This window comes from Macaca fascicularis, chromosome 18, assembly GCF_037993035.2.
Source record: "Macaca fascicularis isolate 582-1 chromosome 18, T2T-MFA8v1.1".
Taxonomy (NCBI): Eukaryota; Metazoa; Chordata; class Mammalia; order Primates; family Cercopithecidae; genus Macaca; species Macaca fascicularis.
In genome coordinates this window covers 40,542,824-40,568,930 of record NC_088392.1, presented here as the reverse complement: position 1 = coordinate 40,568,930, position 26,107 = coordinate 40,542,824, and the positions used below count along the sequence as shown (strand labels likewise).

The window sequence follows — 26,107 nt, the reverse complement described above, 5'->3', positions numbered from 1 at the left end:
TACAAAGCCTCAGCTAGGCAGGAAGAATAAGTTTGATTCTTTTTTAGATCAATCGCACAGCATGGTGAATATAATTGTTATATACATTTCAACATCACTAACAGTAAATCTCTAATGTTCTCGTCACAAAAAAATGTTAAATAGTGAGGTGATGGATATGCTAACTAGCTTAACTTAATCTTTCCACATTGTATTAAAAAATCTTAACACCATCTTGCACCCCATAAATATATATAACTGTAATTTGTCAATAGACAATAAAAATAAAATTTTTAAAAATTTAAATAAAGAGTTAATAACTGGAACACTGGCTACTGCAGAGTAAGAGTTCAATAAATATTAGCTATTATCACCATTACTGGGCAAAAAAAATATTTTGTATGCACGCTTTCTCTAATATGTAGCCTTTAAAAAAAATCCATACATCTAAAGTTCATTTAAAAATTAATTTTTAATGAACTGCCTCTTATAGACAGCTAGTTTGTAGAACTGTTGTGCAAAACAAGTGCCCTCCTGGAACACGTGTGATGCCAATTTAATATCAATACAAGAATAGTCATGGAAAAATGCCAAAGTCACTCTTCGATTCCCATTTTAGCTCAAATCTGTAAGAACGTTTTTAAAACATAAGAGAATAGAACTGAAATTTTAAAATCTCAGAACAACATTTTTAAAAATAGAAGAAGCTATCTACTGAGAATAATTCACTAGGCACATGTGTGGTGAGATACATTTATCTCACTTTATAATGCTGTGACATTCAATAAGATGAAACTTTGATCAGAGAAGGGACTCCAGAGAGACTTGGATTCTACTTTGGTTTGTTGTGTGATCATTGCCAAACCATTTAACTTCTCTGTATTCTCCTTTCCTTCCTCATCTTTTATAACATAGAAATAAATCATTCTGTTGTCAATATAACTCAGATTATATTGGAATAAATGCCATTTCCATTCTGTAGCCAAACTGAAAAGGATTTACCTTCCTCGTCACCAGTGTGATGATTTAGTTACTTAGTGCCAGCAGGTGAAACATTAACTTCTGATTTACATCACTGTCTATTTAAATTTTGGAAGTCAAATAAATCCAAGGGCTGGCATCATGACATGCCAGGGCATGGAGTGGGTGGAATCACTTTTCTCCATATACGGAAACCCTGTATGTTTAAGTCTGTTAGACATTTAGTAACAAAGAATATTTCTATAATAAGCAGTTGTGCAAGTCTGCATGTCTGAATATGTACATGAAATTCCCTGCAAATGGCAGCCCAGGAGAAGAGCATCCAACTTGAGGAATTTTGTATCCAATCCAAATCCTCCATACACATATTTAAACTGCATGAGAAATTTTAATTTGTTATTTAGCGTGTTCATATTCAGGAATTCTGGTCACACCTACACACCCACACCTACACACTCTACATCAGCTGAGACTTGAGTGCCCCCTTCACCAATGCGATCTATACCTAGAAGCGTCTGGTGGGAAAAAAGGATCTACTACATTTTTTGGATCAAATATGAATTTCATATTGTTCTTTCCTAAGGTCCTATTCTTACATTGCTTCCATATGCCAAAATTCTTATGACATCCTTCTTACAGATTAAAAATCCAGTTAATAAGTATTTTTGTTATATTTTTAGTTACTGACTTAATTTCTTCCATTTTTGAATGATACTACTGGTGACATTTTAGTGTAGATCACGGTGGCAGGCTAGTAATCTAAAATTTATTCTGGGTGGGGTTTTAATGTTACTGTTAGTCTTCAATAAATCTTAACAATACTCTTATAAGTAACACAAAAAAAATTTTTAAAAATATTTCCAGGTTAGTACAAATTTATTTAATTTTCTGCTAAGTTATTTTGAATTAAAAAGTTAAATGGTATTTTTAATATACATAAATACATATTTTCTTATATTTTACCTATATTCCTGAAACTTTACTCTGTTACTACTATTGCAGTCATTAGCCTCCATAATTTACTTATGCCAAAGGAAAACTTTTTGGGGGAGTGAGTGGTGATGGTAAAGCTTGCTAGGACTACTCTATTTTCAAATTGTTTTCCAATTTTGTGTTTAAATTTCAAGAGGCAAAATTTAATGTAAAATAATTTTGCTTTCCCCTCTGTGCTCTTCTGGTTAGCTGAAGCTAGCAGAGTAAATGTTATTTTATAATTTTTTTCAAGCTTTTGATTTCTTTAATTAATGGTCATTTATGTATCTATTTTCCCAACTTTATTCTTATCTAACAAGATGTAATTGTTAGTTCAGTTCACTGTCTACTCAAAGTACTGTGTTACTTTAAGATTAAGTTTTCTCCTTTTTATTTAATGCATTATAACTGTACATATTTATGCGATTCAGAGTGATACTTCTATATGTGTATACAATGGGTGATGATCAAATCAGGGTAATTAGAATAGCCATCACCTCAAATATTTATCATTTCTTTGTGTTGTGAACATTCAAAATTCTCTCTTCTAGTTTTTTGAGAATATACAATAAAGTTAACCATATTCACCCTTCAGTACCACAGAACATGAAAACTCACTTTTCCTAGCTAGCTATAATTTTGTATTCATTAACCAGCCTCTCTCTATCCTCCCCTCCTAGCTGAGGAAATCATAGAGAATCTATGCTACTGCATCTACCCAGAATTGAAGCCAAAGCACCCTACCCAACCAACACTATAGATACATCCACAATAAAAAGTTTCGTGTTTTCAGGAGGACTCTTTCAAAGTAAGTTGATATTGCCTTGATGGTCATGGTTATCGGATAATTTCAATAAGTGGAAAATTTGTAAATTATTTTACTGGGAGGAAAAGCAGTGCAATTCTGCATGTTCAAGAAGACTTAAGGAGCTTTTCTCTACTCAGGTAGTTTTACTGCACATCTGTAGAAACTATAACCAGAGAATTACAACCAAATATTTCAATTTCTAATTATGCTCTCTTAAATGCTTTTTTTTTTCTTTTTTTTTAAACGGAGACTCGCTCTCTTGCCCAAGTTGGAGTGCAGTGGTGTGATCTCGGCTCACTGCAACCTCCACCTCCTGGGTTCAAGTGATTCTCCTGCCTCAGTCTCCTGAGTAGCTGAGATCACATGCACCCACACCACACCTGGCTAATTTTTTGTATTTTCAGTAGAGATGGGGTTTCACCATGTTGGCCAGGCTGGTCTGGAACTCCAGACCTCAGGTGATCCACCTGCCTCGGCCTCCCAAAGTGCTGGGATTAGAGGCTTGAGCCACTGCATTGCACCTGGCCTTGAATGCTACTTTTAAGACACAGTAGCTTTATAACAGGATCACACTTTACTGCTTCTCTAAGTCTCTTGAAAAGTGATTAGTAGACTAAACAAGTCTGCAAAAAGTTAAGTTCATTTCAGCAAAACAAATTACCCATTCTCAGCAAATATGAAGCACCTATTGAATACCCAAGTATCATATTAAGTGCTAGGGATCAGTGGTTACACACACACACACACACACACATATGCATACACACACACATTTTCTGCCCTTATGGAACTAACAGTCTACTCTTAGAGTGAGAGCGACATCAAGAGTGAGAGAGTGCGGGGAGCAGCATGTGAGAGGAACCACAATATTAACATAACAACGTTTTGGATAAAGGAAAACCTGTCTGAGGAAGTGACAAATGTAAGAAAATATGGAGAAGGGAAAAGACAGGAAAGAACATGGAAAAAATCCTGAGAGAGAAAAGGGGCGAGCAACTCCTGGAAGAGAAAACACAATTGATATGGCTAGAGAATGTAGCATCCTAAGGGCAAAGAAAAGTCACTAAAGGGTTAAGCAAGGAAGGGACATGTGACTTAGAATCTATCAAGATGCTTGCTAGATCAGGAATTAGGGGCAAGGGTGGGGTGACAGAACTTGAGGAAAAGGACCAGGCAGGAGTCCAGGTGTGTGATAAGGACTGTCTGAGCTAGAGGGACTGGCAGTGGTAACAGAGAAAAAAAAGTACGGATTTGATTTATACTTTGGATAGAGAACTGAAATGGATGTAGTGAGGATGGAAACAGCAGGTGAGGGGAAAACGCTGATGACTCTTAGGTGGTAGGCAGAAGCAACTTGATGGATACAGGCACCATTCATGGAGATGAAAAGGTTTACGGAGAAAGCTTAAGAGTTCTCTTGGGAGATGGGACATGTGAGGTATGAGTGTTGACGTTAACAGTAAGGCAGCTCTCAGGATAGGACAAGGGCTCAGAGTTTCAGCTGGATTATCAATTTGGAACATATTGGCACGCGGACATCATATACAGTCATAGAAATTGATGCAAATCCATAAGGTAAGACTTTAAGTAGGAACAAGCTTTTTAAAAGTTCTAATGTTTTAAACCAAAAAGCATAAAAAGAAACAGCAAAAGGGAGGGAAGAAAGCCAGGAGTACGCTGTCACAGAAGTCAAAAGAAGAGGGTGGGGCTGCGCTACCTAGCTCATCTGTTGGGGTCAAGTAAAGAAGATGGTGAAGTTACTCAAACTGTGCCTTCCCCTCTCCCCTAGAATGCATGTAAACAATTCATTCCCATGGTTCTTGAAAAAAAGAAAAACCCCAAACCAGAAACATACTAAGTTAGAAGAACAACTTTTTAAAATGTATCTATTATATTTTCTTACCAACTTTTCTGATCTGAATTTACTTGTCCTATTTTGACTTATACTGCACTGAGTACTAATGCTGTAAATCTTTAAGACTGAATATCACATTATAGAAAATGGAATAGGCTTGATGACAGGATCAAGTAGTGAATATGTAATTCAAAAGGAAACCATAATGGTTTAAGTGGGATAATACATTTCATTTCATGCCACAGAAGTGGCACAGAAATCAATAAAGCACACAGCCACAACAGAATTATTAAGACAGTATCATATGCATGAAAAATTATGACTATAGCTTCAAGTATTTATTCATTACAGATTTAGTGAGTAGCATATTGCGAGTAGACAAGACCATTCCAGCAATTTTTAAAACTTCTTTTGAGGAAACTCATTAGAGTTTTGTCTTAGATTTAGACTGAAGATGCAATCCTTTGAAAGCAATAAAATGGCACCAGATGTGATTTTTTTTTTTTTAAAGCACAGTATAAAAGACATGACAAATGGGTAAAAATATTCCTAAATTTGAAAGTGCTACAGTTTAGATATAGAAATGATTTCATGTCACACTTATTTAGAATTATAAATCCGTTCAGTTAAAAAGAAAAGCAAAAAAAAAAAGCAAAAAAAAAAAAAGCAAATCTATAAAAGTTCTAAAATAAACCATGGGAGAAATTCTCTGTGATCATACTGGGGAACTCCTATCTAATCCTGTAAACCACTGCAGTTCTTTGCCTATTAATAAAGTGGCATTACATTATGTTAGTAGAGGGAAAAAATAAAAGAAAATCCAAAGATACACAAGTAACTTGGCGGTGGTTGGGAGGAGGGTAGAGAAAAGGGAGAGAAAAAATTTACTTAGATTTGCATAATTTTTTTAATTTGTAAAAGATAAATTTTAAATTATTTTAAAAAGAAATGTCATGTATATTTTACTATTGTTCCACAGCTATTTTTATACATTATCTGATTTTTGGACACACACATAATTTTTATGTAGTTGTTTTAATAGCCATATATAATTTTATATTCTTTTTTCATTAAACAATATGTCAAATATAACTACTAAAAATACAAAATAGCAGTATATGTTTATATTCTTTTTTCATAAACATGTCAAATGTTTTCCATATTTCTACTTATTTTTCTTTATAATATTTTAATGGTTATATGATAGTCCATTGAGTTGATAGGATACAGTTTAGTGGACCATTCTTTTATTTTGTTCCTAAATATAACTCTTTCTGTAGGTTAAGTTCTTCCCTTAAGATAAATTCCAATATATTAACATTTTAGTGACTTTTGGTAAATACTTCTAACATATTTCTTTATAGAATTCACTATCTTCATTACTACTAAAAATTTTTTTCTTTCATTGACAAAAATTATATTTATGATGTACAACATGTTTTGATATATGTATACATTGTGGAAATTATTAAATCAAGTGAATTAATATATTCATTGCATCACATACTTTTTTGTGGTAAGAACACTTAAAGATCTACTCTCAGCAATTTTCGTGTATACAATATCTTGTTATTAACAATAATCACCATGTTGTGAAACAGATCTCTTGAATCGCCATGCTTTGGATCGCATTGTATGACTGGAAAATAATCCAGAATCACGTATTATACCATATCTTTAGTAAAACCAATTTTAAAATGGTTGGACAGTTCAAAAAATCTTCACTCTTAAAAAATCATTCTTTTACCAACTGATTACACAAAGCTTTTAATATTGAGTATCGGTAACAAGAATTCTCCTAGCACACTCCTCTTACAGTATAAAATATAAACCACACAAATGATACATACTAAATATTTGCCATGTTGATAGGAACTAACTACATGCACAGAAGTAATAACACAGTTCCTACTAATATTTCATACTATACCATTTCAATATTGAAAAATGTTCTCTCAATATCATACTTCACTTCATTTTTTTTCAAAGTTCACCTCCATTAAGTCCTTCTTTTTTCATCTCTACTGCCACAATCGGGTAGTCTATGTGTTGGTCTATTACCTAAATTCAGATTCTTTCCCCTCAGGTTCATTTAAATGCACAACAGTCACCAGAAGCAGCATGCTTTGACCACATCACAGTCACGCTCAAAAGCACTAAGTAAAACTCAATGGGCTACCAAAATCATACACAAACAAAAAAAGTCAAAACCAAAATAAAACATGTGAAATGACCTGGCCTAGCATTCAAGGCCCTCGGGAGTCTGGCCCTAGCAAATGTAACTCATTGCAATATTGATTAACATCACAGATAAATCTGCTTTTGCCAAACGTCCTATTACTGCCCCAGCATATGTCATGTGCTCTCCCATATGTGAACTTCCGCACTTGAGTTTTCCATGCCTACTCTGGTAATAGAACATTATCTATTCTTAGTTCCTGCTCAAATAATTCTGTTTCAGACCACTTCAGATTCTCTTGTCAGAAGAGATCACTTTTTATATGTTACTAATTTTATATTTAACAGTACAGGGTAATGATTTTTTCCCAATGGTATTATCTTTCTGTCTTCACTGGGAACCCCTCTTGCTGTTTGGCACAGGATTAATCACACGGTTATCACTGAGTAAGCATTTGTTAATTACTCAGGACAGGAACTCTCGATTGTATGGCAAAGATGGTTAGTTGTCCCTATAACCATCTTCCCTTCTTACCCAACAGCAGAATACTTAGCAGGCCACATGGCCACTTAGCTAAAAACTTTATTTCCAGCTTACCACACACACTGGGTAGTCCTATGGCAATCTTTTGGCCAAAGGGATGTGTGATGCCCTTAAAATGGAAATTTACATCCAACTTCTGCTGTCTGAAATGCAGGGCTTGTGGTGAGGCATTTGAGACCTTTTGGTCAGAGCAACACATGACGGGTGGTGGAACACAAGAGAAAAGAACTCTGGGTCTTGAAAACTGTATGGGGCAGAGCTGCCACATCAGCTCATACTTTTACTTGAGAAGTCAACTTCCATTTGCTTCTTTAAGCCACTATTATTTGGGCAGGGGAGTCTCTCTTTTACTCTCTTTTACACAGCAGCTATATCTAAAATTCTACCTAAATCAGGTCCATGTAAAATTTAGAGGCAAAAACTCCTATTTCTGTTTTTTGAAGAGAGTCCATAATTTTTAATAGATTGTAGAAGAGTTATGAGCCCCAAAAGGTCAGGAACCACTGATCTTGGCAAAGTATTAACTAGTCAAGGACTTCAGTGTTAACATGCTTTACTTTATAAGAAGAAAACATAATGTTTTTAACTCAATGTGTGTTAGAAAATAATTTTAAAACATTTCTGATGCTGTTTCTCAGCTTTCTCTCATCAAGCAGCAACAATCTGAAGAGCCTAGTTAATAGTAACTCAAAATAAATTGTGCCACTGCAACAGAATTAACTCAACACTAAACTTAGCTCTTCATTTTTCCTTGCTTCAGCCCCAATTAAAACAATAGTAGCAGCTATATTTTTGACATCAGCAAAGTATGTGAAGTAAAAATAAAGACAAATAGGTACTTTCTTACTTCACAGATTTCTCACAAAACGTATTCACCACTCCACCCTGAAACCTAAGAAAGTAGAACTTAAAATTGGACGTGGAACTCTAAGCAGTGTTGGTCTATTACCTAAATTCAGATTCTTTCCTCTCAGATTCACTTAAATGCATGACAGTCATCAGAAGTAGCATGCTTTGACCATGTCACAATCATTCTCAAAAGCACTAAGTAAACCTCAATTGGCAACTGAAGTCCACACACAAACCAAAAAAGCCTAGCAATGAAATGAAATTCTCAAGTACTTACTCAAAATTCTAAATTTGATTTCTAGAGAAGTCAAATCCAAGGTTGGTAATTTGAGAGCTGATTTCCATGCTTCTGGGGGTAAAATGGAGGAGCTAACAGGTCTGAAAGGCTTATGGCTTCATAAAATGTGACTCAGAAACAAGAAAAACCTCAATACATTACATATATTTATTTGTTTTATTTGTTGAGATGGAGTCTCACTCTGTCGTCCAGACTGGAGTGCAGTGGCGTGATCTTGGCTCACTGCAACCTCCACCTCCTGGGTTCAAGCGATTCTCCTGCCTCAGCTTCCCAAGTAGCTAGGACTACAGGTATGTACCATGACGCCCGGCTAATTTTTTGTATTTTTAGTAGAGACAGGGTTTCACCATGTTGGCCAGGCTGGTCTTGAAACCCTGACCTCAGGTGATCCACCCGCCTCAGCCTCCCAAACTGCTGGGATTACAGGTGTGAGTCACCACTCCTGGCCTCAATCCATTACATTTAAATAAGAACAAATGTAAAGCCCTGCAATTACATTCAAATAATGTACAAATCTAGAGAAATGTGTTTTTGTGTGAAAAAGATCTGGTAATTCTATATGAGTCAAGGTGTGCCTGTTTTTAAAGATCACTCCAGTCTTAGGACAAATTAACAGTATAATTTATTATAGATTGCCATAGTGGATGAGAAAAAATACATCTAATTTATAACTATAATTTTATAATTCATATTTTAAATTATAAAATATACTGAAATATCCAATTCTGGATATCAAATTTTATGATGGGAACTATCAATCATCCAAGAAGATAATAAAAAGACTGCATAATCTAAAAATCATCTGTTGTCAGGAACAGATTAAATGGCCAAGGTATTTAAGCTGAGGAGAACAAAAATTAAGGGGAGTCCATGACAGATGTTTTCAAAAACCCAAGGGTACCTCATAGACAGCACAGTTTATACATTTGTGTGTTTCTCTAAAGCACAGAGCTATAGCCAATATATAAAAATTATTTGCAGGCAGGCTTAACATATTCTAATCTTTCTAAAAATGAAACAGCAAGAGCTTGACTGCCTTCCGAGGTAAGTAGCACACAGAAGGGCTCTCTTTCAGGGATGCTGTAAAACAAATTCTGACATTTGGAAGAAGTTTGCAGTGGAATGAGACTTCTATCTATAGCAGTAGGTCATGTGAGACTAAGGTAGTTTTTGTTTGTTGGTTGGTTTGTTTTTGCGGAGTCTTGCCCCGTCACCCAGGCTTGAGTGCGGTGGCGTGATCTTGGCTCACTGCAACCTCTGTCTCCCGGGCTCAAGTGATTCTCCTGCCTCAGACTCCTGAGTAGCTGGGACTACAGGCGTGTGTCACCACGCCCGGCTAATTTTTTTGTATTTTTAGTAGAGACGGAGTTTCACCTTGTCAGCCAGGATGGTCTCGATCTCCTGACCTCGTGATCCACCCATCTCGGCCTCCCAAAGTGCTGGGATTATAGGCATTAGCCACCGTGCCCAGCTGGTAAAGTTCTTTTTTAAGAAATAAGTTTATATTTCTCTCTAGAAACTGACTTACATTTTTAAATTCTGCATAACCAAAAGTTATTTGATTTTAAGTGAGTCTGTGATTGCTCCATTCAGACATTTGGCTTAGTTTGTCTCTCTATATTAATGGAGTTCTGTTGAAGAAAATCTCTCACCTGCAGGGACTACACTCCACTTGGCCATGTGTCACTGTGTATGCAAAATGTTTGTCACCTGCAAAGGAACACAGCAAGAGAAGGTGGCCAGATAATTCCTTTTATGCAAATCTATTCAGGTTCGTCCTGAATAGAACAGTGTCCTCTGTCCCATCCCAGACTGCAAGTGGTAAGAAAAGGAGTGAAAGCTGGTTGCGGGTATGGGGAGGAAGCCTTAACTCCAGAGCCCATGCCCCTAGTCACTACACTATATTAACATGTATTTCTTCTCTGTTGTTCAGAAAAAAAATGGGCAGGGCCTCAGGAGGGCTTGGTATTGAAAAAATGCCCTTTGGAGGCTTCATACCTTAAACTCTAGCTGAGAGTACTGAGAAATCCAAGTGGGTAAGGAATGAGGGGGTTCCAGGAAAGGTGTTGAAAGAGGAAAATAGAAAATGCAGAATAAATTCTACACTGGCTCAGAAACTGAGTCTTGGCTGAACTCTGCTGGGAATCAGGGGAAGGGGGCTCAGGAATTGGACGCTGCTTTCGCCACTTGTGTCTCCATCTCTCTCCTCTCATTTTTTAACTTTTGTTCTTCCCTACTTTGTCTTCCTTCTCCTTTTTCTTTCATTTCCTTTTATTTTCCCAGCTGATGGTGTATTTCTGTCTCCTGTCTGCTCCTGCTACGTGAGGAGTGTGACTCCAGGAGAAAAAAGACAGGGGCCTCTGTCACACACGATGAATGCTAAAATCTGCTGCCAGCTGTATTAATGAGGGTTAACGATGTGCCAGGAATGACATGCTATATGATGTATAACAATGAACAAGATATAGTGTTTACCCCCAGAAGGCTTATAGTTTCCACAAAACCAAAGGATACCTATGACAGGATAGGATACACACAAAGAAAAACACATGGAATAGATATGTGGTAACAAAGAACACAGAGGAGAAGCATAGTGTGATAATGAATTTTATGTGTAAGCCGGGCTAAACTATTGTGCCCAGTTGTTTGGTCAAACACTAGTTTAGATGTTGCTGTGAAGGTATTTGCAGATGTGATTAGCATTTATGATCCACTGACTTTAAGGAAAGCAGAGTACCTTTAATAACGTGAATGGGACTCACCCAATCAGTTGAAGCTATTAAAGGGACAGGTTTCCCGAGGAAGAAGGAATTCTGTCTGACGACCACAGCATAAAAATCCTGCCTGAGTCACTTGTCTGATGGCCCGCCCTGTGCATTTAGGATTTGAGACTGCAACATCAAGGCTTACCTGAATTTCCAGGCTGCCAACCTGCCCTACAGATTTCAGACTTGCAAGCCCCTACAATCGCCAAAGCCAATTCCCAAAATAGCTCTGTCTCTGTCTCTCTCTCTCCACTTACATATAAAATCTCCTATTGGTTTTGTGAAGAGTCCTGATGATACACTAGTAAATAAGAGTAAGGTCGACCGGGTGTAGTGGCTCATGCCTGTAATCCCAACACTTTGGAGGCCGAGGAGGGCAGATCACTTGAGGTCAGGAGTTCGAGACTAGCCTGGCCAACATGGTGAAACCCCAACTCTACTAAAAATATAAAAATTAGCCAGGCATGGCGGTGCACACCTGTAATCCCAGCTACTCAGGAGGCTGAGGTGGGAGAATTGCTTGAACCAGGGAGGCAGAGGTTGCAGTGAGCTGAGATTGAGTCACTGAAGCCTAGCCTGGGCGGGTGACAGAGCAAGACGAAAGAAAGAAAAGAAAGAAAGAAGGAAGGAAGAAGGAAGGTAGGAAGGAAGGTAGGAAGGAAGGAAGGAAGGAAGGAAAGAAGGAAGGAAAGAAAGAAAAGAAAAGAGAAGAGAGGTCAATTATGCTGCACATTTCAGAAGTTCAATGATCAGCAGCAGTTCTCCTCATTCCTCGAAACCAGACACACACTGTCTCCAATTCCTAAGAATATCATGCAACTTACCTGATATTCTCTCACTTTACATAAGCCAGTGGAAAGTCACTGGGTTTAGTATGCTAAATTTGATAAATTCTTCTAACATTACATACTTAAGAGTTAATTCTATTATTTTCACCTGCTTTTCTATCCCTGAGCTTTTTATTTCTCAAAAGTATCCACACTGACTTGATAAGAGGCTGATCAACATCATCATGAGTCTGTAAAATCTTTCTGCTACTAAGAAAAGTCTCTGTTAATTTACACACCAGACTGCTTTCCTTTCCTAGCAATCAAGTGTTTTCACTTAGATATTATGTATAGTCTGAAGTTTTATATGTTTCATCATCTGAAAAGGTCTATTTTAAATTCTAAATGTTTGCTAATTTCTGGTTAAGGTTGTCATGGAATTTTCTCCTTCTTCATCTAAATCATCTGGCAGTGAAGATATTGCCTTAAATCATCATATCTAGCTAACAGTATAGAGCTGGTATAAGTCATCTCTTATTTAGAAAAAAAAAAAAGTGTGTTAAAAATGTTAACTGCAAAGCACAAAGCGGTAATGTCATACTGCCCTCTATTTTGGTGCATGATACACACAAAACAGCAGGTGTTGATTTTCTCTGATATTCGAGATTGACAGCTTGTCTCTTTCTTCCTCCACCCACCATCATTATGTTTAATTTACATTCATCCATGACACACTGCAACCTGCTGATTTTATATGATTTTATAGCCACTCTGTATGTAAATAAAATGAGTAAAAAATACGAAACCCCGATAGTATAATTTCTGCCTTCCTGTAAAATCAATCTGCTCAACTGAATGCACTTCTATCAGAACATAGGTGAAATCCTACAGCTAGCTCTCAGGTGTGCTTGCATGAAGGAGAACTCAAAGGTCATAGTAACTGTAGAGTCTATTTCATATAAAAATCAGAGCACTCCAACTGCTATAAATTAAATCAAAAGATTCCCAAATGCAATGAGGTATAGAATAGTTCTGGCAAGTTTAGGCCAGACGCGGTGGCTCACGCCTGTAATCCCAGCACTTTGGGAGGCCAAGAAGGGCAGATCACAAGATCAGGAGATTGAGACCATCCTGGCTAACACGGTGAAACCCCGTCTCTACTAAAAATACAAAAAATTAGCTGGGCATAGTGGTGGATGCCCGTAGTCCCAGGTACTTGGGAGGCTGAGGCAGGAGAATTGTGTGAACCCAGGAGGCGGAGCTTGCAGTGAGCTGAGATTGCACCACTGCACTCCAGCCTGGGCGACAGAGCCAGGCTCCGTCTCAAAAAAAAAAAAAAAAAAAAAATAGTTCTGGTTTATACGGACAATTCCGTGGTTGAATGCTTTCCTCTCTTCCATGAAACATAATATAAATTACTTAAGAAGACATGTGTAAGGAAACAAAATCCAGCTATTACTTAAAAAAATTATTTAGTACCATCTCAAATATAAATGTTCTCTTTAATAATTTAATTGACACATGTCTTATTAAAACATGCAATTATCAGTCATATACAACATGCAGCATGCAGTAAATGGACAGCAGAGGTTAATAACCTGGAAGCATAGGATCTGAGAATGTGAGAGCAAGTTAAAGACAAGAGTTCCTCTCCATTGTCACTGAGGGTCGAGAAGCAATGCTGAAGCGTAGAACAGTGAGAGTGGGGGAAATACAGTTTGTCCAACACATAAACATATCTCCGCAAGTGGCGGCAGGTATAACTGAAAGACAAAGGTAAAAGGAGAGAAACAGAAAGAGAGGAGTTTTCCTTTGAAAAAATAAATCATTCTTTATGTCCTCAAAGCTTTCTGTGTATCTTCACTAGATGGTGCCCGAGAAAAAAAACTGTCAGAATGAAAAGATAAAAAAGAAAATGAACAATCAGAATAAAAAATGGGCAAAAGATCTAAACAGACACTTCATCAAAGAAGATATACAGATGGCAAATAAGCATATGAAGAGATGTTTAACATCATACATCACGAGGAAAATGCAAATTCAAACAATGAGACACCACCACAGACTATTTGAATGGCCCAAATCCAGAGCATGGATTACACCAAATGCAGGCGAGGATGTGGAGCAGCAGGAACTCTCATTCACTGCTGGTGGAGATGCAAAATGGTATAGCTACTTTGGAAGGCAGTTCGGCACCTTCTTATAAAACTAAATACACTCTTACCATACAATCCAGAAACTGTGCTCTTTAGAATTTATCCAAAAGAGTTGAAAACTTATATCCACACAAAAATCTGCACACAGGTGTTTATGGCAGCTTTATTCAGAATTGCCCACACTTGAAAACAACCAAGGTGTCCTTTAGTAGATGAATAAATAAATAAACGGTGGTACATCTAGACGATGGATTATTATTTAGGGCTAAAAAAATGAGCTATCAAGTCATGAAAAGACATGGAGGAACCTAAATTACTAAGTGAAAGCCACCAATCTGCAAAAGGCTACATATTGTGTGATTCCATTTATACGACATTCTGGAAAAGGAAAAACTATGGAGACAGCAAAAAGATTAGGGGTTGCCAGGAGTTAGAGGGGAGGGATAGATGAATACACAAAGCATAGAGGATTTTTAGGGCAGTGAAGCTACTCTACTAATACTATGATGGTGGATACATACATTTATCAAAAACCAAAGAATATACAACAGCAAGAGTGAACCCTAATGTAAACTATGTAGTTTGGATGATTATGTGTCAATGCAGGTTCATCAACTATAACAAATATGTCACTCTGGCACAGGATGTTGATAGCGGGGGAGGTTGGAGGCCAGGGAATAATATGGGAACTCTATTCTTTCTGATCACTTTTGTTGTGAACCTAAAACTGCTCTTTAAAAAGTCTATTTGGTGGAGAAAAAGGCATACTCACTGGGAGAAAAGTCTCAAAATATGAGGCTGTCATTAGTGAACCACATAAAATATGCCTTGGTAGAAAAAAGTGATACAAAATACTTTTTCTTCACGGTATTATGAATACGTTCCTGGCAAGTAGGCAATAATACTACTACAATATGGAAGAGATTATGGTAGAGAGAACACTGAATTGCAAGTCAGAAAACTTAGAAATCCTTTGGAAAAGTGCTTGCAAAAATAAAATTTTTTAAAGAAAGACAAGACTTAGAAATCTAAATCCCGCTCACCCATTGGCAGCTTTATAATAGTGGGTGTATGACCTCTCTAAGCCTCAAACCCATAAGCGAACAACATAGAAGTAAAAAGTTTTAAACTGCTCCAAGATTTTAAAGTGATATTATAAAAAATAAAGTAATAAGAGGACCAATAAGAATTATCACTATTATTGTCAGAGTAATTTCACTGATACCACATTTCAGGCCATTTAAAAATAGCAAGCTAGAGAGAAGAGAATGTAAAATCAATCTGACAAGGCAAATCAACAAAATAGTGAACATATCATGTGATATGCCTTGGCTATTATTAGTCCTTGAGAATCATGTCTAAAGAACTACATCAAAACTATATCAAAGTATTAATACCAAGAGGGTGATAGGTAATTTTTTAAGTATGTTGAACTCAAAACTAGTAAGTTAGAAGATTTGACATGGGCAAATTTCCACAAATGAACAATCCATTCATCCATTCAACCCACTAGCCTATCAAACAACCAATCAGTCAAGCAGTAACTACTATCTACTGCATGTGGGAACAGTGCTGGGCATTGAAGACAGGGTGGGGAATGATGTATACACAATTCCTACCCTTAAGGAGCTTACAGCCTAGAGTGGGAGACAGATTATTAGACACAACAAAATCCCTCTAAAATAGAGAAAGTCTTAAGAAGCTGTTAATCTCCAAAACAGAGTAGTTAAAAATCTTTTAAAGTAGGCTTATATTTAAAGAGATGTTTCTATTGAGTCTTGGAAAGGATTCTAGGACTCCATCCACCAAAAGAGAGCAAAAACTTAAGAAAATACAAGAACTATATTCTTGAAAAATGCATACCACCAGCACTTTAAACAAGGGATCACAGTTAACATTATCATCAGTCACGAAGCAAGCAGATGTCATGTGTCTCCTGATATGATCACAGCATAGCCAAAATCTAATCCCCCAAAAATCAAACAAACCAAAATTGAGGGACATTCTACAAATAAACAAAAAACTGTTCTGTATTCTCCAAATTTTGAAGGCCATAAAAGACAAAGAAAGACTGAGGGAGCATTCCAGATTTAAAAAGATGAAAGAAGACAACTATATGTAACATGATTTTGGTATCAGATCCCTGACTTGGAGGGGAAAAAAGGCATTTTTTACTTAAAATAGTTTTTATTAATGTTAATTTCCTGATTTTAATAAATATCCTTATTTTTAAGAAATATACCATGCAGTAGTTAGTAATGGGGTATCATGTCTATAAACTTATTCTCAACCATTTCAAAAAAAAAGAGACAATAGTAAAGCAAATGTGGTAAAATTTTAACATTTGGGAATGTGAATTAAAGGTAAATGAAAATTATTTGCACTATTTTTGGTAAAACTGTTTTTTTTAATTTTCTTTTGAGACAGAATCTCATTATGTCGCCCAGGCTGGAGTGCAATGGCATGATCATAGCTCACTGCAGCCTAAACTACCTGGGCAAGCGATCCTCTTACCTCAGCCTCCCAAGTAGCTGGAACCACAGGTGCGTGCCAGCATACTCAGCTAATTTTTAAAATTTGTAGTAGAGGCAGGGTCTCACTCTATTGCCCAGTCTGTTCTTAAATTCCTGGGCTCAAGTGATCCACCCACCCTGGCCTTCCAAAGTGTTGGGATTATAGACATAAGCCACTATGCCCGGCCTAATTTATTTTTAATCTGGAAAAAAAAAAATAGAACTGGTCTTTTTGATAAACTGAATAATATCCATTTTAAGATTATGAGATTCAAACCTAGAGCCCTAAAATGTCATTCTGACCTCTACACTTAAAGCTTGGGACATCAGAAAAACAAGATCATGGGAAGTAGGCAAATGTGGTCTGGAGCTAACCCATAAAAAACAGTCACTGTTACTTAAGAATTATACTTTCACAAAAATAAAATTTCTTTAATGCCTTCTTACAAGAAAATGTCCAAGATTGTGCAATGTATAGTTCTGAAATGTTATTTGATATAGTTATGCTTCACTAAAATAAAGTATGATAATATTCTGTCCTAGAACAACATTCAAGTCTGTAAAAGATGACAAAAACCACAAAAGAGTAATACTTAAAAAAGATTCCAAGGTTAAGTTTTCTAATAATGTATTTTGCAGTACTTATCAAATAAAATTATAACACATTTTCATAGCAACTTTTTCTGACTTTGTTTGGAGACGGAGTCTCGCTCTGTCACCTAGGCTGGAGTGCAGTGGTGCAATCTCGGCTCACTGCAACCTCTGCCTCCCGGGTTCAAGCTATTCTCCCAGGTTCAAGAAATTCTCCTGTCTCAGCCTCCTGAATAGCTGGGACTACAGGAGCATGCCACCATGCCCAGCCAACTTTTGTATTTCTAGTAGAGATGGGGTTTCACTATATTGGTCAAGCTGGGCTTGAAATCCTGACCTCAGGCAATCCACCCACCTCAGTCTCCCAAAGTGCTGGGATTACAGGCACGAGCCACCGCACCCGGCCAATTTATTTTCCTAATTATCTATATGCTTAAAGAACTTAAAAAAATGAGACTACCAGAGGCAGGTTAACCTTTACCTAGACTAATAAAAATATTCTGTATATCCTTTTCCAATTTCCCTTCTTCTTCCCTCCCTTCCTTCCTTTGAGAAAGCTCATTAGTAGATCCATTAGTAGACTTAAAAATACCAAGAAATTAAATTAATAATAAATGTTTATGGCCTATATAAAGAAAATTACTAAAGTTAACTATTTGGCATAAAAGAAATCTTGAATAAATGAAGAAATACTAACTAGCATGTTTTTGGATAGGAAGACAAAATACAAAGAATGCCATTATCCTTCACAGATTCAAAATCTCAACTGTTTGTATCTGATTTTGACAAAATTACTCTAAAATTTTTTTAGGTGGCCATTTTAAAAGCCAACAAAAGACATGGATTCCCTTACAGAAAAATGTACCAACAGTAAATGCTTGGGATTCAGTGGTACAAAAAGATACATGGATTCTGCTCACATAGAACCAGGGGCCTCATCCCCCATTTTGAAGCCTGTTAGGAACTGGGCTACATAGCAAGAGGTGAGTGGCAGCTGAATGAGCGAAGCTTCATCTGTATTCAGAGCCACTCCCCATTGCTCGCATTACCACCTGAGCTCCACCTCCTGTCAGATCAGTGGTGGCATTAGATTCTCATAGGAAGGCAAACCCTATTATGAACTGCACATGCGAGGAATCGAGGTTGTATGCTCCTCATGAGAATCTAATGCCTGATGATCTGATCTGAAGTGGAAGAGTTTCACCCCAAAACCATCCCCCATTCTGTTCCTGTCTGTGGAAAAACTGACTTCCACAAAACTGGTCCCCAGTGCAACAAAGGTTGAGGACTGCTGTCACAGAATACACATTTAAATAGAGAGAGATTCAGAATCAGTGAGTAAAAAAACAAGATAATTTGTTAACAAAATAAAATATGATAAAGGTGGAAGAAGGGGCTAATTGTTAATTTTGGTGGTTATGAACGATTTCACTGATGGTATGACATTTGATATGAGAATCAAACACTTAGCAGAACTACAGTCTCAACTTCTCAAGCATTTGACAACATTATGAGCTAATTACATTAGCATAACTGAATAAAATATTTCTCATTTCCACTGAAAGGGATGATATTAATAAACTTGTAATGGGGCTTAGATATGAATAAGATGATGATTCGGCCGGGCGCGGTGGCTCAAGCCTGTAATCCCAGCACTTTGGGAGGCCGAGACGGGTGGATCACGAGGTCAGGAGATCGAGACTATCCTGGCTAACACGGTGAAACCCCGTCTCTACTAAAAAATACAAAAAACTAGCCGGGCGAGGTGGCGGGCGACTGTAGTCCCAGCTACTCGGGAGGCTGAGGCAGGAGAATGGCGTGAACCCGCCAGGAGGCGGAGCTTGCAGTGAGCTGAGATCCGGCCACTGCACTCCAGCCTGGGCGACAGAGCAAGACTCCGTCTCAAAAAAAAAAAAAAAAAAAAAAAAAAAAAAAGGATGATGATTCATTTTAGTGGATGGGTCTAGACAGTGAGGGTTCCTGTTAATGGGCACTGTGATCTCAGAATCACAGGGCTGGGAGAGCCCAGGAGGTCATCTTGTGCAAGATCTATCCACAGAAGAACATCTAACAACCCTCGTGAGATGTTCACACTGCTCTTACTATACATCTTTAAGGGAAAAGGAACTCTCTAATTTGACAAATAGCCTCATTCTACAGATATGTAAATTCTAACAATTAGAAAACTTCTTCCTATAATAAGCTAAATCCAGTTGTTCTGTAACTTCTACCCAGTAATGAAACTTGGAATTCAGTACACAAAGTCTAACTTACTTCCTTACACTACAGTCTTTAAATAGATGAGTAAATTGTGAATTTCTTCATCTTTTCTTCTCTGATTGATGTTAAAATCTGTTCACCTCTCACAGGCTATGGTTTTTGGATTCCTCATCAGTCTTGTTACTCTCCTTTGGATACTCACACTGCCTAATAAGCTTCTTAGCAGCACAGTCAGTGCAGGGAGAAGTACTTTCTCACTGGTAGTATTGTGAATTGCTGGTGCATGGTGAGAATAAAAACCCAGACCAAATTTTGTTAGTTTTATTATAGTTTTGAAATTCTTTACAGACATACACAATATATCCCCTTACTGCCATCTAGATGCAGGGTAAACCACTCGTATCATCCCACCCTTGATACCAGGCTGGTCATTCCTAAAATATGGCAAAAAGAATAAACATATTATTCTAGATGTGTCATGTTTTGGGCAGTGTTGAAAAGATTATACTCTATTAATGCAGCTTAAAATTATACATACTCAAAACTAAAGTTAAACTAAAAAGAAAAACAAATTTCCTCAAACTGAAAACTAAAACAAATTTAATTGTATCTCAAGTGGTAATGAAACTACACAAAGAATTACTCTGAATAACTTTCAAATGTAGAATTGACCATATATACTCAGTGGGTTATATTCTAAGGACTAATAGAAACACACACAAAAAATCCTAAACTTCATTCACTGACTTAAAATTAGTCATAATATTAATATTATTGTGAAACAACTGTATACACAAACACGGAGCAGAATAAAGAGAAAAACATTATATCAATGCTATTAAAAAAAGCAAATCAGAATTTCTGTTAGATAATCTGAAATTTGAATCAGAACTAAAAGTATAAATAATCTTTTTTCTCTACAAGAATTTATATCTTTTCAGCTTTGTCCATTGAAGAGACCTAAAAAAATTACAAACTCCTCAACAATGAGCACCCTATCACCTACCAACCACATTGTGGTTTCTAGGTCTGAGACAAGAAATGTATTTAATACAAATGAGTCTGAGACATCTTGTTTGCCTAAAATCTAGGAAGGAAGCAAGGAAACTGTCAAAGATGAATGGAGTCCTGTCAAAAGGACATAAGAGGCAACATAAGGGATCTCCCAATGGCCAAAAATGAAACAATCAGAAACCAAAAAGAATAACTGCTCTGTGAGTGATCAAAAACATAACAATCTATATGGACAATATGAACAGAAGTTCATAATAAATAAAAACCAAAAAATGAAAATGTATCAATTACTACTAGAGGTACCAAAGGTATCAAACTCAGTTTTGAAAATTAAATATTAAAAGGAAAAAATTAAGCATTACTCCCCTCTTTCCAACTATGATTACACAGTGGATGAAGGAAAATTCTTCTTTACAGAAAAACTCTATGTCACAAATATGCACATAATATTATAATTAGAAATTTGCCATTTGGCAACATATAATAAAACAGTTTAGTCAAATGAAAATCACATGAAAGAATGATGGTGAAATTTAGAATGAAAGGATTAGCTATCACCATCTGAACCTACCGATCAATCTTAGTATCTCCAGAATAACTAGACTTTATGTATCTCCTCATATGATAGAATATGAAATAAACAGGAACACTAAGTATTTTTGCCAATAAGTTCCATCTAAATGATCTATCCTCTAGAGTTAATTTTCAGTTTACAAGAGAAATTGATGAGAGGGAACAAATTGAAGGACACAGAAAGTTGCAAACAAACAAATCTGGAATGTGAGATATTCTATAAGACAGCTTACCTGTTGACCAACTAGTCAAAGATGTGAGTTGAAGAGTTAAAAAAGAAAAGCAAGCAAGGGATACTGCACAATTTTTTTCTTAAACTTAGGTCAGGTAGCAAATAGCTGCAGTCCGTATTGTCTCACTTAAAATTACTTAACTCTGCAACTGATGTGAGAAAGCAGTCATAGGATGCACACAAATGGGCATGGCTGTGTTCTAACAAAACTTCATTTACAAAAACCTGCCTCTTTTCGACCGAAAAAAACTAAGACACATGACTAATCAAATGTGGTGTCGGATCCTGTATGAATCCTGATTTGAACTAATCAAAATAAACATATTTTTTTTCAAAGATAATCAGGCATAATGTAAATATGGGTTTGGAATCAGATAATATTAAGGGAAGTGTTGTTAATATTCTTGAGTGGACAAACTAAATAATCAAATTGATGTAAATGAGTAACAAAGTACTACAGATGAAACTTGAAATAGATGAGATTTTGCCTGAATAGATAGGTAAGGGAAAGTTTCCTCATAAAAGTAACGATTCAGCCAAGATTTGCAGGAAGACTAAAGATAAGCAGGAAAATAATTACAAGTGAAGGAACAAGGCAGACATAGGACCGAGACTGGAAGGAAACATGTCTCCTACGCAAAAGTAAAGGACAATGTGTAAGGAGCTGACCTTGCGGAAGAACAGAGGTAGGTAAAATCACCAAGGAATTATGCCTTCATTCTAGGAACAATGGGAAGCATCTGAAATGTATAAAGCAGAGGAGTCACAGGATGAGATCTGCATTTTGAAATGATCCGTCTGGTTGGAGACTGATGAAGCAAGAGTTGACATCAGATGTGTTAAAGAGTTACTGCAGTAGAGTAGGCACTAAGGCAATGATAAAGGAGAATGAATGGATTTGAGGGGTAGTTACTGACAACACTTGGTAATGAATTGGATATGGCAGGTGACAGGGAGTGTCAAAATTGACTCTCAGGTTTCTGGCATGCAAAAAATTGTGGTGTCATTCAATGAGGTGGGAACAGAGAAAGAGGATCAAAAGAGTCTGGGAAAGGGCAAGATTTCCATTTTCAACATGCTGAGTTTGAGATGTCTCTGATAAATCCAAAAGGTGACATTAGTCATCTGATTGGACATGCAGGTCTGAAGCTAGAGGATAGGGCTAGCTAAATGTATGTTTGTGAGTCATCTGTATAAGGATGGGAGTGACTACAATCACCTAGGAAAAGAGTAGAGGGAGAAAAGAGAAGGGGGTTGCTACAGTCTGAATGTTTGTGTCCCCCACAAATGTGTATGTTGAAATCCTAGCCCCCAAGGTGATGGTATTAGGAGGTGGGGTCTTTGGGAAGGCATTAGGATTAGGCAAGGTCATGAGGGTAGAGCCTTCATGTATAGGATTAGTGTCCTTATAAGAGTCCCAAGAGAGCTTGCTTCCAGTCTCCACCATGGGAAGACAAGAGAAAAAACTGCCCTCTTTGGGTCAGTAAGCAGGTCCCCACTAGACACCAAATCAGTCGGTGCCTTGATCTTGGACTTCCCAGACTCCAGATCTGTGGGAAGTAAATGTCTGTTGTTTATAAGCTACTCCGTATATGCTATTTTGTTATAGCAACCCAAACTAAGACAGGGTGACTTTGAGAAATGCCAACATTTAAAGTGTCACAAGATCACTTCAAATCTAGATAAAGATAAACTTTTACAGAATTTTGAAGAGTGGCCAAAAAAACCATAAAGAAGATGAGGAAACCAAGAAGAGGTTACTGTGAGGAATGAGTGGTTACCAGTGTCAAATACAATTGAAAGGATAAATGAGACAGAAAATGTCCACTGGATTTGGCAATGTGGAGGTCACTGGTGACCAACAATTCTTTTCATTAGTAACATTAAAAATACCATTGATTAAAACAAAATCTGAATGCAAGACTTCCTAAGACATCTTTAATCTCATTGATTAGCTCATTCACATGCATTAAATATGCACTAAGTTTCCAGGGGAAATTTTTACAAACTAAAAATTTATAAAATAGCGTGCACACACAATTTTACACAGTATAAAACTTACATATCCAAGAAAATAAGCAAAGTAAAATCTGGAATGAATGTCAGGAAACTATACAACAGTGGTGGAAGCACAACCCTTGAATCATTTAATTCCTTGGCAGCAGAAGCCATTTTTCCTGGAGCTGAATCTACTGCCAGCAGTGAACATCCTGGGAATCTCTAGTATGAAGGATTAACAGACTGGCTCAAACACTGGAAAATATATTGAAGGGAACAATCTAGTACTAGCTCAAAGGGGATGAAATGACCTAATATCCCACTGCCAGATTTATAAAATAATAGAGACTATAATAATAATAATAATGAACCCCTTTACAATATACCAATATTAGCATCTTTTCTGTGAGTTGTTTTATTAATTGCTGAAGAAATTCAGAATAAGAAATTCCTACATCTGTAGTAAAATACAATTTTTTAATCAATTAAAATGTATACCATCCTTGGTACTTGAGATTTAATCATATTCTCTGCTGATTTCAAAATCTTTCAATAAGCACTTTCATCCTAAATTAGACACTCATTCTGGTATATAAGTGTATCAATAAAGATCTAAAACCTAATTTGTAGAAACATAAATAACAGCCAAATATCTTAGATAGCAATTTCATGATATCTCTGTCAAATTACTTGCTTTCTAATTTTAAAATATTGTAAATATTATTAGGTTCAGATATAAATTTGGCAATAGCCACAGGAATAATCATATTATCTCTTAGGGATAAATTTTATTTCCAAGAATATTTTTGAGAACTTTAACTTGTCTTTGAAGATTTGATCACAGTTTATAGAATCTCATTCTCTTCCACATAGAAAACAAAGTAAAGGCACAGATTATCATATACCACCAAAGCAAAGGGGATAAGGCACCTGAAAAGAGTTTTTAAAAGTTTTGTAAACAGTAAGTCATATGCACCAGGTATCTAAAATTCCGAGACTGAGCAGATGAAAATGTACAGGGTACTCATTAAGTACACCACTGTCCCTTGTTTTACAGATGGACCATCTATATTTACAGGTGTGGATAAACAGATCCATTTATTACCAGCATTCCTTCCTACATGGTATGTGAATGAAACATGTCTTTTGACTTTGGACAAAGCAACTATTTAAAAAGAATGTTGTCATGGCTCTCCATTACAGACATTTGCTCTGCAAATGCCCAATATGGCCATGCAGCAATGTGAAGCTGGCTTGGTTCCCAGCAATGCACAGTTTGCTATATGGCTTGAAGTTGTATTTCAATGTGTTAATAGCATGTTGCTGTCTACTCTACTTGTGGTCTAGTAAGCGAGGTCTAAAACTCCACACATGCAGACATTCATTTGAAATTTCTTTCTGGCACTTTCTTTTCATGAATATAGAGTTAGGGTAAAGGGAACACTAATGGAGATTTCATAAAAACAAAATTTACTTGAAAATAATTTATTGATTAATTTGTTTACACCTTATATTTTGAAAGAAGCATTTCAATGTCATTATGTTCCTCTTGTACCAAAGGAAATGGTGGATGGACAGAGCATACATTAAAACAATGACTCCCACAGATGTCAAATTGGTTCCAGTGGGAATGCAGTTGACTAAAGGAAAAAAAGACCTAAAGCACATGCTCATTACAAAAATAGCCATCAAAGACACACAATTCAGCCTGAAAATATTAAAATTTACCTTTTAATGTCATCCAGAGAAATTAAGATACTTGTTTTAAAACATCTAGTCTTTGGGGGACATGAATGATGACTATATGCTAAAACTCCACACACATCTGTCTGCACTGAATAATCTGAGGTATAAACACTAAGAATGTAATGGAAAAATTGAGTTCACAAATAAACAGGTATAAAATAGCATGTTCAGCACATTTTATGATCATCAAAAAGCTTGCTCATTTTTAAAGTCATTATTTTGTACAAACTGCCTCTTGGCAAAACGATTTATAGCCATTATAAAATTCTTCCTAAAAAACTGAGCTCTAAGTTTTGATTCTTCAACATCCATGCCACAAATATTAGATCAGTGAAGTTAGATAATCTGGAGCCATGAAATAAGGCCAATTCTGCTGAGACTGATTAAATATTTATGTCATATCCTTTATATAGCAGAGCAGAAAAAATACACACAAGATAAAATGCTATATAATGGTAAGAGTCGAAAATCTATTGGAGTCATTAAAATAAGAACAAGTCTTCATATATATACACAGAAATTATGCCATTAAGTCATTATCAGAAGACCATTTCAGAGTCATTTTTCAGTTGTGGTCATGGATATACACAGAAACATCCACAGTCTCTCACCCTTTTACCCACAAGGGTGTGGTGATACACACTAAACCCACACTTGTGAGCTGGCAGGTGAGGATTATGGGAGCTGTCTGTTACAGGAATGTAGTCATCAGAAATTGAAGCTCGCTGGGGTGGATGGTTGGAGATGAAAAGACTGATCTTGGTCTCACCAGCCCAATGTTCTAGCCAGTCTAACTGAAGTATCAGCCTGACTGCCATAGTGACTGAGGCATATAGCTCAGCATCTTCTCCAAGGGAAATAGACAAGCTATGGAGTCTTTTGCCTCTGGGTCTTTGCACCTGCCGCTGACTATCTGGAGATGCTCCTCCAATTTCCTTATCCTCTGGGAAAACTCCTACTCTTCACTAAGTGTGACTCTTCTATGAGGCCCTCCACGATTGCTACATGCACATTTTGGTGCTCTCCCTTCTAGCTTCCCATTGTGCCTTATGCTTACTACCAACAAGC

General features: G+C 36.6%; 1 protein-coding gene across 22 annotated transcripts in view; it reads right to left on the bottom strand.

The window, feature by feature from the left end:
* The window catches only part of DYM (dymeclin), a 401,742-nt gene that overhangs the window by 151,748 nt on the left and 223,887 nt on the right, over positions 1–26,107 (bottom strand). For 7 of the 22 annotated variants that reach the window (XM_074022278.1, XM_074022277.1, XM_074022285.1 and 4 more), the window contains one exon: positions 13,595–13,759. The exons of the other annotated variants lie outside the window; for them this stretch is intronic. In XM_074022278.1, coding sequence (XP_073878379.1) covers positions 13,595–13,759 — 165 coding nt within the window. The remainder of the gene's footprint in view (positions 1–13,594; positions 13,760–26,107) is intronic. 22 annotated transcript variants of the gene reach the window in all.